The sequence below is a fragment of the Mastacembelus armatus genome, chromosome 13 (genome assembly GCF_900324485.2).
Source record: "Mastacembelus armatus chromosome 13, fMasArm1.2, whole genome shotgun sequence".
Lineage (NCBI taxonomy): Eukaryota > Metazoa > Chordata > Actinopteri > Synbranchiformes > Mastacembelidae > Mastacembelus > Mastacembelus armatus.
The window spans coordinates 14294151-14309900 of record NC_046645.1 but is presented as its reverse complement, the minus strand read 5'-3'; the positions used below and the strand labels follow the sequence as shown (position 1 = coordinate 14309900).

General features: G+C 38.0%; 1 protein-coding gene across 1 annotated transcript; it reads right to left on the bottom strand.

Annotated features, from left to right (window-relative positions):
* Positions 1-715: 715 nt before the first annotated feature.
* On the bottom strand, positions 716-9246 carry tlcd1 (TLC domain containing 1). The gene is made up of 4 exons (XM_026299247.2): positions 8610-9246; positions 7501-7583; positions 5809-5891; positions 716-3476 (listed from the first exon to the last, which is right to left on the bottom strand). The coding sequence occupies exons 1-4, from the start codon at positions 8813-8815 to the stop codon at positions 3072-3074; spliced, it is 777 nt and encodes a 258-aa protein (XP_026155032.1). The 5' UTR covers positions 8816-9246; the 3' UTR covers positions 716-3071.
* Between the last annotated feature and the right edge of the window lie 6504 nt (positions 9247-15750).

The following is a 15750-nucleotide window of genomic DNA, read 5'->3' as shown; positions in this document are numbered from 1 at the left end:
AAAAGCGGGTATAGAAAATGGATGGATGGATGGAAAAACAGAATCTTTTTATGCTATTCTGTTAATTATTGAATTGGTCAGAGTCTAAATGTTGTGACAAAATAAATGGTGAGTAAAACTCAGCTTACCAATGCTATTCCCTAAGTGAAAAATTAATGTGATGTGTAATTCATTTGTTAGAATTCAAAGATAATAATAGTCTGTTGTAAACATGAGGAATCAACATTTGGTGTTTCTAATTTTACTGCTGAATCTGCAAACACTAATAATGTCAACAGCCCTTTAATAGTATAATAAGACTAATACGTTGATACATTCGTGTCAAAATCCTGTTTTAAAACATCTTTGAATGACACTATTGAACTAGATTAAACTATCACTGTTAGACCCAAACAGTTTCCTGCCCCCTGCAGTTTGCAGCCTGTCAGCTGACTCCTGAGCTGGTTCTAAATTGTCTTGTTTATTCTCTTCACTGTTGCAGCTTGATTGTCACCCTCTCCTCTTCATCTCTCCATTCACTCTGAACATATACAAAGCCTGTTTACTGAAGACATAAATAACTGTTACACTTGCTCTGTGTTGATACAGTAGTTGTGGAGTAACAAATGTGGTGTGATCAGTTATCAGTAATCAGTTTTATAATTTGCTAACAATAAAAACATTGATGAATGTATACGTTAGTTGGATGTGGTACTGCAATACACACCTTCAACCCTGCGATTTGACATACTTTTTTATTCATGGTATCACTCAACAATCCAAAATACAAGGCTCCTAAAAAAACAGTTGAACACTTTAATACAAGATACATTTACATTATTGTGGTCATGGTCAGATGAATTTACTGTATGTTTGTCTCAAAAATCTCTCTACTGGGCCCGGTTTTTACAAAAACATTTACAGATATCGATCTACACTACATCAATACGTTTTTATCTAGCCATTACTTTCATCTCCACTTTGTTCTCAGTTTGGAAAGGCACTGTGGTAAAGGCACTGTAGCACTGGTCAGACACGTGTCAGCTCCGTAGATGTCTGTTTGGAATTTCTTGGCGTTGGCTGAAATAGAAATCTAAAAAGTACTGCTAGTTTTTAAATGATACTGTCAGCACAAATGGTTTTTAGCATGATTAGGAAATTAGTCTATAAAGTCCACCAAGGGTTGACTATGTGTACTTCAAATACCGTTCAAAATATATCAAAAAGGAATGCGCCAGTTGGAGGAAGAGGAGAAAGAGGAAACACATCTTTACAAGACGGTTCAATAGATTAAAAAACAGGATCTACTCTGTTAAAGTACTATTATTTTGCAAACAATCAAATAAGATACACACTGTGAGGATACTCTTCTATTACTTTACATTGGATCTATTTAATTGTGATGCAGTATCAATACTGATTGTGCTGCAACACTCATTATGAAAGTTTTATCATGGCACCCACATCCTAATGAGGAAAATGATCAGGCTTTTTGTTGGTAGGAAGATCCAGCATCAGCCCTACTGTCCCAAATACGAATGTGTTTAATATCATAAATCATCAATATCATAAATTGTCCTGCAGTCTTGAGCATTACTAGTGCAGCTGGTCCTTGACAACATTATGTACCAGTGCAGTAACCACCCAGCATCTCTTCAGCCACAAATGGCTTCATAGAGACAGATGAGAGGATGTGCTGTATATACAAATATTATTTCAATCGAAAAGATTAAAATCCTTCTCAGAAAATCCCAGCTGGTGGGTTTCTCAAATAACCAGGGAGAGAAAAATGCACAAGATTCAAACACTCTCTATATAAAAACACTGCTTCCCATGCAAATAGTAAAAATGCAACATACAGTATAGCTATGTTGTCAGCCAACAACATTACCAACTGTTAAATGCAATTCCACAATTTAAATATATATTTTTTGATGAATTATATAGTAGCTGGACATTTTGGGAAATACACAATCACTTTTTTTTTTTTTTTTTTGCAGAGTTATAGATTGCTCCCACTGTTGTATCTGTATCTGTAACTGTACAGTAATGCCACAATCATGTCATATCAGAGTTACTGAAATTGCCAGTTTCCCACTGATAAGCTGCATTCATATCAGCATCCAGGATGTCATTCAACTAGGGAAGTCAATTTTTCTCCTCCTCTTGTATAAAGTGAAACACTGAAATGTAATAGCTTCTGTGCTATACTGAAGTATGACATTTTAACCCTCACAAATCCAACTCTGCAGTAAAACATTAAAACTCTCACTCTACGTTATTACTGCTAAATGCAGTAATGGTAGTAAATTCAAACTTGGACAGAGGCTATTAATAGAGTTAGTGATTAGTGATTAATACAGAAGAACCTCTAAAGCTCACTAATAAATTCATTATACTGTATCTTGTAGGTTTAATGGTTTTCAAACCCAAAGGCTGATTATGTTTCTTTCAAACAGATCTAGACTCCTTGTCTTTATGCTCAACTAAGCTCAGATAATCTAGGCTGCTGACTGCCAGTTGTAGCCTTTATTGTATGGATAAGACAGTGGGTTCAATCTTTTCACTTAAATCACAGTACGAACTTTCCAAAATGTAGATTGCTTACACAATGCTGAAATTTTAATGTTAAATCATTAGTTCAACAGTTTGGGAGAGTTAAGTTAAAATACTGACACCAATTTTTACTATAATTTACCATAATAAAAGTGGTATCAATCCTTTCACCTGACTGAGGCCACAAAAGCTGTTACCTGACACTAAAAATCTATTTCAAATATACTAAAAAAACATAACATACAACACTTCAAGGGTTTAATTGCCAGAGTTCAACCCTGTATTTTGGCTTTAAATAAAGTTGTGTTTTACTGTGAAAAGCCTATGTTCTTATTTTCCAACATTTCTGGAAAGCAGCACCTAAACAAGGCTGCACCTGGCTCCACCAATATTTATTATATAGAGGGGGTTGTTATTTGGCAGTGAGACAACAGGGGAACCTGTCGTCACAAGGAATGGTACCATTTACGATTTGGAATAGACAAAATATGTAAACACTCACCCTAAATAAAAACCTAACATAGTTTCATACACCTTCAGTCAACGAGAAACTTTTTAGAATTGTTGTTATGCACCCCGTTCTGTCCGACATAGCTATTACTCCGGGGAAAGAAGTCGGCACGGAGCAGGCGGTAGAAATAAGTCAGGATCATAATATTCATCACCATCAGGGAGATGAGAAAGTATCCACCGTGGTCCAGCCAGGAGTAATTGTGGATGATGTACCAGGTGAGGTAGAACTGGGTGCTTAGACGAAACGTGATGTAGGTGAAGAGGTTGGCGAGTTTGTTGATGTGGTACACCGAGGACAACTGAGCACCCGCCAGCTTCAGCATCAGCCTTAGGTGCAAGGTGACACTGTTGACCTCCACAAAGAGAGCAATTACAGCCCCAGCTACATACAGCTGAGTGTAGAGGACATACAGGAAACACCAGATCACCTGAGAAGGAGATGGATACACATGAAGTGGTGGTGTTCACACAGCAAACATCTCCTGTTGTACTCTTTATTTGTTAGGAAAGGTGCATCTCTTCCCTGATCTGAGACTGACACTGCTAGGTTGTGCTATCACTCAGCTTGCAATGTGCCCCAGAAGCTACAGTACATACCTTACCACCAAGTGGCAGAAGCCCCCTGTGAACTCTACGACATTTATGGGCCGTAGTGGTGGTGATCACCAGTAGCAGCTTTCTACTGTGGTGACATCAAATTCTATTTAATTGTGATAAGGATCATAAGGCAGTATGAGCATATCCTTCTCTACACACTTTACTAGATATAAGGCAAGACAGGAGGGGTCTTAGTCAGATGTCTGTGGAGATTCTCAATTGTCCAGGTGAAGCCTGATGAAGCTACTTGGATAAATAGTGAAACGTTTTGACTTTGAAACTAGAAGTCCAGTTGCCAGGACTCAACCTCTAGATTAGGTGAACTATGTAAATCAGGTGAGAGTCATTAGACCCACACTCCTGAGTTGGTTTCACTTCACACCTGGCCTGAATAGGCTTGTTAGGTGAACTAAAGAAGTGAGCCCAGGTGAGGGATGTTAGGATCTAGTGGAGGACTCATGTGACCCCTCAGATTTGCCAATTAGTTGCAGAGTGTGTCCTCCCTGGAAGACATTTGATGTGCTCCAGGGAGGAACCTGTTCCTGGGAACAGATGAGGGGCAGCTGGGTTTTTCCACCTGAACATGTATGGATTCTCTAACTCCTCTCTCAAACCACCTATTTTCTCTGTCCAAAATATGTACATCACTGTCTTCAAATGAGTGTCCTGTGTCCTTTAAAAGGAGGTGCAGAGCTGACTGTGGCCCTGAGGAGCTGCTCCTCCTGGTCAACAAGGTGGAAATGGAGCATGATATTGTTTTTCTGCACTTGTAGTGAAAAACTAAAATAATCATTCTGAATAAAAGGATTTTCCATATTTGAGTACATACATTTGTAAATCTGCATACATATGTATATGTAAATCTTATTCACATTTATAGATTTGTGTTTTACACTGAAACGTGGACTGAGGTGGCATATATTAAATTATTAACTGGCAAATTAAGCTAATGTAGGTAAAATGTGGGAAGAGTTTAGAGCAGTGAAAAATGGCATCCACAATGTCTAAGTTACTCTGGTTGATCCACAAACCTCACGCAGTGGCAGTTTTCATGGTGACCATTTCCTAAAAATGGAAAATCAGTGTTCCAATGGAAACCTGCAAGCTCTGTGAATGATTCTCACTAACTGGAACACAGTTTTTGGCAGTACAGGTTGCTGCTGAGCTGTTTTATTTTTGTGAGCACTATAACTTACATTCCTCTGTACTGGGCTGCTGGTAGATATCTTGGACAAATAAAACCAAACCCACATCTATGGCTACATACCAGAAAAATTAAATGGGAAAATATGTTTTTTTGTTTATTTTGTTGTTTGTAATTTGGGTGAACAAACCTTTAAAGCAGTTAAAGAGAAAGATTTCAACCTGCAAGTGTTGGCCATTCAAGGACATCGAAAACAAGTGAAACACATTGTGTTCTGATCGATTTTGACTATTTTCTGCTTGTTATTGTTCTGCATACTTGCAGATGATCTCAATAACATTTAATCATGTCTTAAAGATTTCATAAGACATCTAGTTCAATACAGTTTAATGTAATGTGTCCACCACAAACACCCAAGGGACTTGGGTTTAATAAAGATGCAATAAAGATACAGTATATTGTCATAGTGTTGACCTCACAATTACTCAAAGGGAACACTGAATTAAACTGGATCTTGTAGGGATGAACACAGAACAAAACACATTTAAATAAGATGACAAGTCTGAAAGTGGATCTCACAATTATCCTTTGCTCAGTGGCACCATGTACTGCACTGAGCCCATTGCAGTCTGTGCAGACAATCTGCAATTATTTTCTTGTAAATTATTCCGTTGCTCTAAATACTTGATTAATAATTAAACACTGTCCAGTAAAAATCAACAACACCATATTCAACAAATCTCTAAGCCTTGAAACACAGGGAATTTAGCAGGGTGAGACTTGGGAAATATTTATGATGACATAACCAGATATATTACATTTTTTGTTTTTATTTCCCCTCTCTCTCCTTCACTTTCACGCTTTCAAACGCAGATGAAGCCGTTTACCTGTTCAGGCCACGCTGATATTAAACTTCCTTTTGCTGAGTTGATGAACTTAATATGGTGACTCCAATGTCAGAATAAGCAATGCAACCTCAAAAAACAAAAACAAAATCAGTCATGGGCACATTCTCTTACCAGTGCATGATGGAGCAAGAATTCCCATGATCCTCTTGCATGGCCTGTCATGATGATATCGCCTGCATCTTGCACAAAGTATCCTGAGTGAAAAGAAAGTCTCTGATCAGCTAAATATAAATTTTATTTGTACATTCCAGTGTTGATAATCAAGCTAGTATTAGGTAACCACTAATAAAATGTGTGCAGATTCTGTTACTGGTGTGCTGGGGAAATGTCATCAGTCAACCAGCTAATGCTGTCGTAGATGTCACATTAGCTCGTGTGATGTTAGATGCCCTGAAACATGTGACTGGACATAGTTGAGAAATCTGTGGCTTCCAACCACAACAAGTGTGTTGTTTTAATGGTTTGCCTCTCTCAACAAGCAGTTCTTTGTAAACAGTGGAAATTTCTGCTTTAGGAACCAAAACATGGATGAAATAAATAATATTGTAAAAATGAGAATTGTCAATATGTTATATGTATATTGTTATATGTATATGTATATTGTTACTGCAGTTTAATGTCATTGAAATATTATTCAGTTTGACAGTATCAGCAAATGTTTTGTTTATGCTATTTACTTGATAAAACTGTCACTACCAGCAGGATGTTTTATAGTGTTGCATCTATTGTACATTGCAATTTAAGATTTCCCTTGTCTCACTTGTTAATCAGATGGCTTCATTTAGCTGGAGGTATTCAAGAGTCCTTTTGTACCTCGGTATGAATGGCACGGCATGGCCAGTGAGACGCACAATCTGCCCCTATGTTAAAGAGCATGACCTCCAGGGTCTGGCGTGGTTGGCCTTCAGTTGAGCTACAGTAAATCTTAGGGCAGTTCTGCTCACAGTAACACAACGATCCGTGTAAGACCCAGTCACATACAGCTCAATCACACCACTGAGTCCTAATCAGTGGGATGCACTTCTGTATCTACAGGAGTGAGAGGAGCTGCCCAGTTGTCTGTTGTGAGAATCACATGAAAGGGGCTGGTCTTTGTTGCTTCTGCGAAAAGCAGCAACTAGAAAAGCAGCAATTTTACTCCCCCACAGCTAAGGAGGCTTCATGTTAATACAAGGACGGAAGTGAAAGGACCTCTCCCACATTTTTCTGTCAGCATTAAATTAGATTAGTCTATCGTTTGATAAAAATGTATCTGCATTTGATAATTGAATAATTCTTTCTGTAAATTTTAATGAAAAAAACACCCCAAAAATATTTTTTTCAGCTTTTTAATTATTAAGATGTTGTCTTAATAAACCTTCTTTGCCATACACAGAAGGTTTGGACTTTTAGTCAGACAAAACATTTCAGGGTGTCCCTTGGGTTTGTAAAATTAAAACAGCCCTTTTTAACAATTTTCTGTCATTTTATGAAGAAAAGATTAATCAATTAGTCAAGACATTGGTATATTAAATCATAATGAATATATATATATATATATATATATATATATATATATATATATATATATATATATATTTTGCAGCCCTAGGAAATCTCTCTATAGACTGCAGGCTGATCACATATATAGCCACTCATGCAGCCAATCATTCTGACTGATTTTTTTTTTTTTTTTTTTGAAACACATACAAATCTCTGTGAACTAAATCACAGTTTATAATCATTTAGAACCCAAAACTTGACATTGTAGTTGTCTTCATGAATGTTTTCTTCAATGTTCTTTTTCACAATGTGTTTACTTACCTGTCGAGACGCAGATGAGCAGGTAGGACAAGGGCGTGTGGTACGAGTAGATGTTGCTCAGTGTCTCTGGCCAAACCACCACACTGGAGAGGGACACATGTAATGAAGAGATGGGTCTGTATTCGCCTCACTCAGACATACATGGGCTCACTCCTGGAGAGAAAAGCCTGACTAAGCAGAGACATTAATATCAGGTATTATGTTGTTTTGTTTTGTTTTGTTTTTTTGCCCACTGACCAATAGATATCCCTCCTTTTAGCACAAACAGCACTAATAATGTCTTGAGATTAATAATCAGATTAACTTTATTTACAGTCCAGTTCCTCTTTATGTCTATGCATCCAATTATACCACTGTCTTGAATTGACACGCTTTTGTTTATCTTGAATTACATTGCATTAGCTTTATTATTATTCTTTGTCACTTCTTTTTGCTAATAGAAAAAAATGGGAACACCTCTGAAAGCAATTATTTTTCTTTGTGTTCCCTCCTTGTGTAAACTCACCGTGACATGTGTTAATAAATAACCCATAGTCCTTATTAGATATGTAAAACAGCATACTATTAGAAAATTTCTTTGGTGTTCCACCATTAACTCACGGTGTCACACAATACATTCAGCAATAGTGAGATTAAAGACAGTTTAAACACTTGCCCTTGAGTCACTAACGTAGTGCATGGAACACTCCCTACAAAAGATTGTTTCTCTTTATGGTTTCCTAACAGTCACTTCACCAACAGGTTTTTCCAGATGATAAACTGTTAACTTCAGTAAACTGGAAAGCTGGCTGTGAGACTGAAAAGATTTTAGATACCTCTGACTTCTAGATGAATTCAGCAGTACCAGCCGACAGCAATAAGAGCTTTGTGTGGCACATACTGTGGCATTCCCCCACCCCGACTTAAAAATGCCATTGTCTCCCCCGTCCCTCACCCTGTCTGAACATGCCCTTCTTCCCTGGCTGCCACAGACTGTCACTGCTGTGCACACACACACATACACACACACACACTGCTACACACAACACATTATGTGGACCGTGAATAGACAATAGTGACCTAATGTGTATGGATGGAAGGACGGGACGGACGGATGGATGGAGACTTACCATATCACGGCCCACGTCCCAGTCAGCAGGGAGTGCACCATTGACACAGAAAGGTTCCTCCACTTCCAGGAGCGGAGGTCATCCTGCTTCACTACCTTGGGCAAAGGCAGCCTTTGCAGGAGCCGGTGTGCGACCCTGAAAAACAGTGAGAACGCCAGCACTGATGGGCCTGGGTGTCTCTTCAGCACAGGAAGCAGGGCCTCCATCCTCTCTCCTCCCCACCTCCGCTCTCCCTCTGTATCTTGGCGCTCGTTCTTATCCTGTATACCTCCCTCTCTCGGTCCTACCACTCTGCTGGCTTTTTCTCCTGTCCTCTTTACCCCGTGATGGACGGATACGCTCGGTATGTGAATGAGAAATGTTCTCCAGGACTGAGCTCTGCAGAGAGAGAGAGAGAGAGGAGACGCCGCTGCAGCTGCAGGAGATGATCCTCTGGTTTTATTTATTTTATTAAATTTTTTCTGATCTTCTTCCCTCAGGGTCGATGTCCGACGGATATAGGCAGCCGTGTTCTTCTCACATTCTCAGCCTGAAGAGGAAGGCTTGGAGGCGACCCTGTAACAGCTCATTGCAGTGCGACGGTGTTTGTCTTCGCGTAGCGCCTTTTTTACGTTTCGATTCGCCGCTCTCAGCCCGCCTGTCTGTGCAGAATAAAGGGTTTAGTGGTGGGGAGGGAGCGGGGGTGGGTGGTGCTGTTGCTGCTCCCTTTACCCACAAAAACAAGGCGGGGCAGAGAGCTGCGATTATGTTATGCAAGGGACATTATCACAGAGCAGGGCTGCTGAGACGTGATTTTTGAGGTTAGTATGTTGAAAAAGACCCATGGAGCAGCTTCAAATAGCAGCTTCTTAATTATGGCTACCAGCGCCATCCTAAACGTGCGTCTTTACGCGTAAAGGCGTAAATAACAACAATGTTGATAACAAATGTATCTCTAATAGTTATTCCCAGCATCGCGTGTGTTTTTCGTTTTTCACTTAAAGGCTACAAAGGACTAAAATAATAAATATTTATCCAAAGTCCGCTGATAGTATTACGGTATCAATAACAAAATGTAACATAACATATGCAGTTCACTGAAGACAAACACCGATCCGTTTATGAGGTATGTGTTTGTTTTAGTTGTGACTGACAAGAAATAAGTAGGCTATCCCTTTAAGTCCCATGAGGCCTAAATGGTTTCAGTCTAATCGTGGGTTTGTATTAAGAATAAAAGTCTTGATTGGTTTTGTTAAGTTGGGTATGGAGGCCTGTGGTGTACCTCAAGGGTCACTCATTGGTCACCTTTAATTTTTCACTTGTGTGCTGTAAGCTGGGCCACTTCACAAATGTGGCATAAGTGGCAATGTTAATGCTGATGATACATAAATGTATTTAAACCGACCAGTTTCTGTACTTAGACTTTTGAGCTCTTTTTTTTTTTTTTTTTTTTTTTACATGCAAGAGTCCAGGGTACTACAAGAATTCCCCCTTTAGCAGATGACAGTGTTTAATTTAATAATTTTAAACTGTTGGTCTTGGTAGTCTATTTTTTTTTATCTTGTCTGACTTGGAAATCTTCTGCACATATCATCTCTTGCTATTGCCAGGATGTTAACTAAATAATACAATTTATTTAAGATCATGTCATACTCAGCTGATCAGATGCACTTCCCCAAGGTCATAATATTTTAGGAACTTCCCTAAAATATAGAGTATTATCATTAAGATCCTGGCTTCAGTACATTACACATATATGTAAATTGTTGTATAACTTTGTTATATTTGGGGCATAACAATATACATCTAGTATGTTAAATAGGAGACTTAACAGTAACTCCCTCTCTCCTTGGTCATAGCTCTTTCCATAAACACAGCATACCTCTCATTCCTCACAGCAGGCCCCTCTGCAGCCTGGTGGGGAAAAAAGGAAGTGATCTAAGAGTAAAATTCAAAAAGCCCTAAAGCCCTTAAGACACATTAACACCTGCACCACAGATGTGTGTGTGTGAAATTTGAATCCTTATACATCCTCACACATTTTTTTCATTTTATTAAATTTATGAATTTCTTCAGAAATTTCAGTGTTTATCCGAATCACATTTGTGGGTGTTTTGCTTAATTTTACTATTTAATTTCACAAAATATAAAAAAAATGCAAATAAAATACTTTACCTACTGGTATATCAAAATGGACAATGTATACGATAGATGTTTTGACCAAGAGGATTTTTTTTAGTACTTAAACAGTTGCAGTTATATGATTTATATTAATTTAAATTGTGGTTTCGGAGGGTAAATGTGATGCATTTGTGATGTGGGTTGTAACACATCTTACAGCCATCCCTTTACATACAACTAACACAACTTTTTTCATTGTAATTATTTTACAGAATGCCTAGGCAGTGGAAGAGAAAGACTGAGCGAGATGTGCCTGCCAATGTTTTAAAAATAGCATCTGATGAGGTCACAGGGAAGGGCAAGTCAGTCAGCACTGAGCACTGAGCAGATACTGCAAACCACTGCAGAGGCTGAGAGACCAGGAATCCAGTGATCTTCCCAGTGTAGGTTACCGGAGCAGCAACAAAGTTGTCTCTGAGATGCAGAGTTGGCAGTGTTGGAGACCTGTATTATGGACTGACTCCATGTGAGGTAAGCATATGACAGGTTAGCCACTAGAGACTAGAGTAGACTTGAACACTAGCATAGGTGTCAGACAAAAAAAAATGTTTGTGTCTTTGTACTCAGATTTTCTATTCCACTTTCAAGTTTGCATATTAACTGGTAACATGTAACATCGAACACCCACAAACATGGGATGAGAATCAGATGGCAGGATCTGACTGGTTTGCTTAGTTTAGACTGTCTAAGAGCAGTCCAGATGCAATCAGCCTTTTAAACAGGCCACAACTTTTTAACTGTACAAACGTGAAACGTTTCCTCATCAGCCTTGGACGGGTCATTGAGAGTTACAAATTTGATGAAAGCGACATATGGAATGTAAACGAAACTGGTGTAAGAACAATCCAGACAGCAGACTGTGTTGGTGCACGTCATAGGACCAGGAGGAAGAGGGAATCTGAAATATCCACTGATACAACAGTGAAACAAGCATTGAGGTAAGAAGAGCAGAGAAGAGGAACCAAAAATGTAAGATAGATTATCTCAGGAAAAAGTAAAGGAAGGCAAAAAAAAAAAAAAAAAAAAGGAGAGAAAGGCCACAAAGAAAATTTTGAAAGCCAACGCTGAGGATTCTGAGACCTCAGATGATGAAAACTTTTGTGCTGTCTGTATGGAGTCATTAGGCAACTCAAAGCCAAAAGAAGTATGGGTAAAATGTGCCCAGTGCAGTCTCTGGCCTCACCAAGCCTGCACTCCAGGGTTACCAGCACTTATTTTCACCATTGTGACTCTGATTAAGAACAGACACGTAATGACACACAAACACGCAATGCATTGTTTCTCATTTAGTGTTCTTTGCACAGGTGTATTGAAGTAGAGTGTTCATTAAGCATACATACTGTTAAGGAAGTTTGTTCTAGTAGACAAAGTTACACCCACAGACAAACATTCACATGCTCTCTCTCATTCTCATGCACACACTTTCCTGAGTCAAACAGAAAGTGGATTTGCGTTATGGTCAGTCAGAAAGAGACAGGCATTGACATTCTGGATTGTTTGTTGATTTCAATAAACCCCATTTTGAAGACAATCACATTGTGTGGCCTCTGTTTTTTCTTATTTTTTCTTTTTTTCTTACTTTTTTTTTCTTCTTTTGCCTACTGTTACAACTTACCCACCATATGTTATACCCTGGTAGTGGGGTAGGTTGTAAGAAAGGAACACCATGTATTTGACAGCAGCACCTGGTGTTTTAATGTATTTTCTCAGAAAATGCAATAATGTAAAGCCCTTTTTAGTTAATAATGAATATGTGTACTATTATCTTTGAGGTTGAGAAGTAATAACCTTTGCCCTAACCCTAACTAGTTATGTCTTACCCTAAACCTAAGCAGGTACAGTTTTTTCAGAAAGTATTCAGTATTTTTGTAGACTTTATTCCAATTGTTTTGCTTTCAGTTTTTGATTTTAATATAAATCTGCAAAAAAATATAAAAACAGCCTTTCACTTTGTAAATGCACAATGCAAAAGGTGAAGTTCTGAATACCTACTGAAACAACTGTACCACTGCCTACTCTTGAGACTTGGGATGTGTCATTCATTGTCACTAAACTCTGGCTCTTTTCTTACTTCCTGTTACTGCTCAACCTCTCCCCTGCTGTAAATAATTCTAAGCTGGTTGAAATCTTACGTTTCTCTGTGAGTTAGCTATTACAGTAAGATTGGTTTCCATTTCCATTTTCTCATCTTAAATTTGACCACAAATATCCACCTCTATTTTCAGAAATATACCACACAGATCACAGGCTGCAGTATAAAACCCTCACCGTCAGATGGCAGCAACACCTCAAGAACAAGCATTTCACATAAACAGATTCTGGGTTTCAGCTCAGTTCCTCATGTTTCTTTATCAAGCCATTAGGGGCATCTAAGATTTAATACCTACAGGAAGCACTACAGTTTTGAGGCTGCGATTTTTTAATTGTTGTGGAATATTCCCTGTGATGTATAATATGGTTTCCATAAGGTGATTCTCAATTACACTGCTCTCAGTAATTAATAAAAATGTAGTTAATTATATGAGATCAACTGAATGTGTGGGATCTTCCTGTTTGTATTGAGTGCATCAGGGTCAATCAAATGCTGCTTTTATCTTTCGCTAAAGTATGGAACTTGAAACAAGAAAGATGAACCATATAATTGATCTAATTATATCCTTTGAATGCAGGGCCTTCTATAACAAAACACCCTGCGGCTAGAAAGAGAAAGGTAATTTAATACCGTGGCTCATGTTTCCTGGTTGACTTGCCATGGTTAGTTTGTTGTGGTGTAAGAGAATGGGAGCTCTCATATAAAACCAACAATTCCTCAGAGGCTCTGTTTTCCAAAAAAAGATCTGACAGAAGGTGCAACGGTCCATTAAAAAGGTTTCATGCACTAGTAGCTGTTGTTGTGAACCCAGGTCACAGTGAACACAGCGCAAAGCGTTTGTTGAGTTCTTGAGTAGATGTCCTAGTGTCATGTGATCTTTATGCCCCATTCAGCCCCATATTTATCTTGTGGTTATTTTTCTTTCCCCTGAGGGCTTCAGTGGAGGCTCTGCCAGCAGCCAACAGAGACAAAATGCTGAGAGTAATTGATTTCCAGCAAGCACATTGTAAATAGCCAAACAAAAATAGGTCTGTCTTGGCCACTGAAGATTCATTTTTGGTCTTGGGCAGTAAAGTGACAATTTTCCACTGTAGATTTAAAAAAAAAAAGTGGATTTATAGTAAATTATACCTGTTTTTTTTCCTTATTTATTATTAAATAAAGTAATTGTGAAGTTTTTTTTTTCTTTTAAAGAAAAAAGAATTTCTGTCAATTAAAGGACATTTTATTATTAAGATTAAAAGCCATTTAGTTGGTTTCTTTATTTAGCACTTAGCAACTATTATTATAACTAACACAAGTCAACTATTTTAAGGTGATTTTACAAAAACCAAACCTTGTAAAATAACAGAAAAAAACATGGGTTATTTCATAAACAGTGAAAAACAGCATAAATACAGTAGGCCTACAGTTTTTTCACAGCAGCCATTTCGACTTGTCTTAGCAGAAGAAGAAGCGCAGTTGCAGGTAACATTAATCATTCAGCCCTCATTCATTTTATTATTTGCACCCATGCTTTTCATACCATCATGTCATTATATCAAAGAACAATGACAACGGTGAAACCATCACTATAATTAAACAACCTCTCCCACAACTTCCTGTGAAGCGTCTTGAGTAATCTCCAAAAGTTCAGGCACAGCTTCGTACCAGTTTCGCATCAATTTCACTATCCTCCACAGTACATTCCTGGACACTGACTAGCATGTCTAGCAACAGATCTACTGCTGACAGCAGACAGCAGCACAAGGCCAAATATGTCACTAAGCTGGTCTGAGATGTCCCATGTATATGACAAGGCTCTTTTAGGTATTCTCTGTTGAGATATTATATCCCTGAGACTGACAAACTATTGCTTGTGAAACCACCTACTCATCTGTTTTCCCACACACAAATCTTTATTTGAACAACTGCAAATTGTATGAATACATAAAATAAAAAATTGAAATTAAAAAATGAAAAAAAATGTACATCAGCACAACACAGAGCAGACTTTGTCACAGCACATCTATTATCCCCATCATTGCATAGAGGGGAAGAAGTGATTGTGCAGTCCGCTTTCCGTTCATCTCAGACATAGGAAAGTGCTTTATAATCACCCGGCGTCAGGATGTAAGATTGCACACTGAGGTTCAAGCTCAAAACGCTAATCATCTGTCTCACTGTTTCTCCTAACTGCCTCACTGTCTCCATTTCAGTTTTCACTGCCAGTGATTTGTTTCCTGTCAGACAGCATACAACTGAATCAAGGTAACAAAATGCAAGATCTCTCTTCCGTAGTTGTAACTTTTAACAGTCTGATAGAGTTTGACTGGCAGATTATGGCTACATGTACAGTATTTGAATTTTTTCTCATTTTTACAATTTCATTAACGACCAGAAAAATGATTTCAAAGGTTTAGTGAACATACGACCATTGTTTGCCTGAAGTTTGTAACTTTTATATTTTTGCCACAATATCTTTGCTATTTTTTTTTCAAAAGTGCCAAAACTGATTGCAAAGTTTTGTTAACCAAAGCGCCTACATTTCTGGAAACACATACAGATCCCTATAGAACAATTTAATACAAAGTCAGGGCTCTTGATGTCACCACACATCTTCTCTATGGATACCTTGAGCTAATGACACTAAGAAGAGGTTGTATATTTCCTGAATGCCAAATTAAATGAAGCTTAGTTTTTTTATAGAAGAGATTAGACTGAAAATGAATGGTTTATGAGTACTTTTGTTTGAAAAATTGCCTTATCTTCTCCCTTAAGGGACATTAAAGTACTTTAAAATTCAATTTAAAAATCTATTTGAACCCTGTTTCTTTTTTGGGATCCTGATGAATAAAAATCTACTAACTTTTTAATGAATAATCAAAAATATTTATTGGCAATATATTT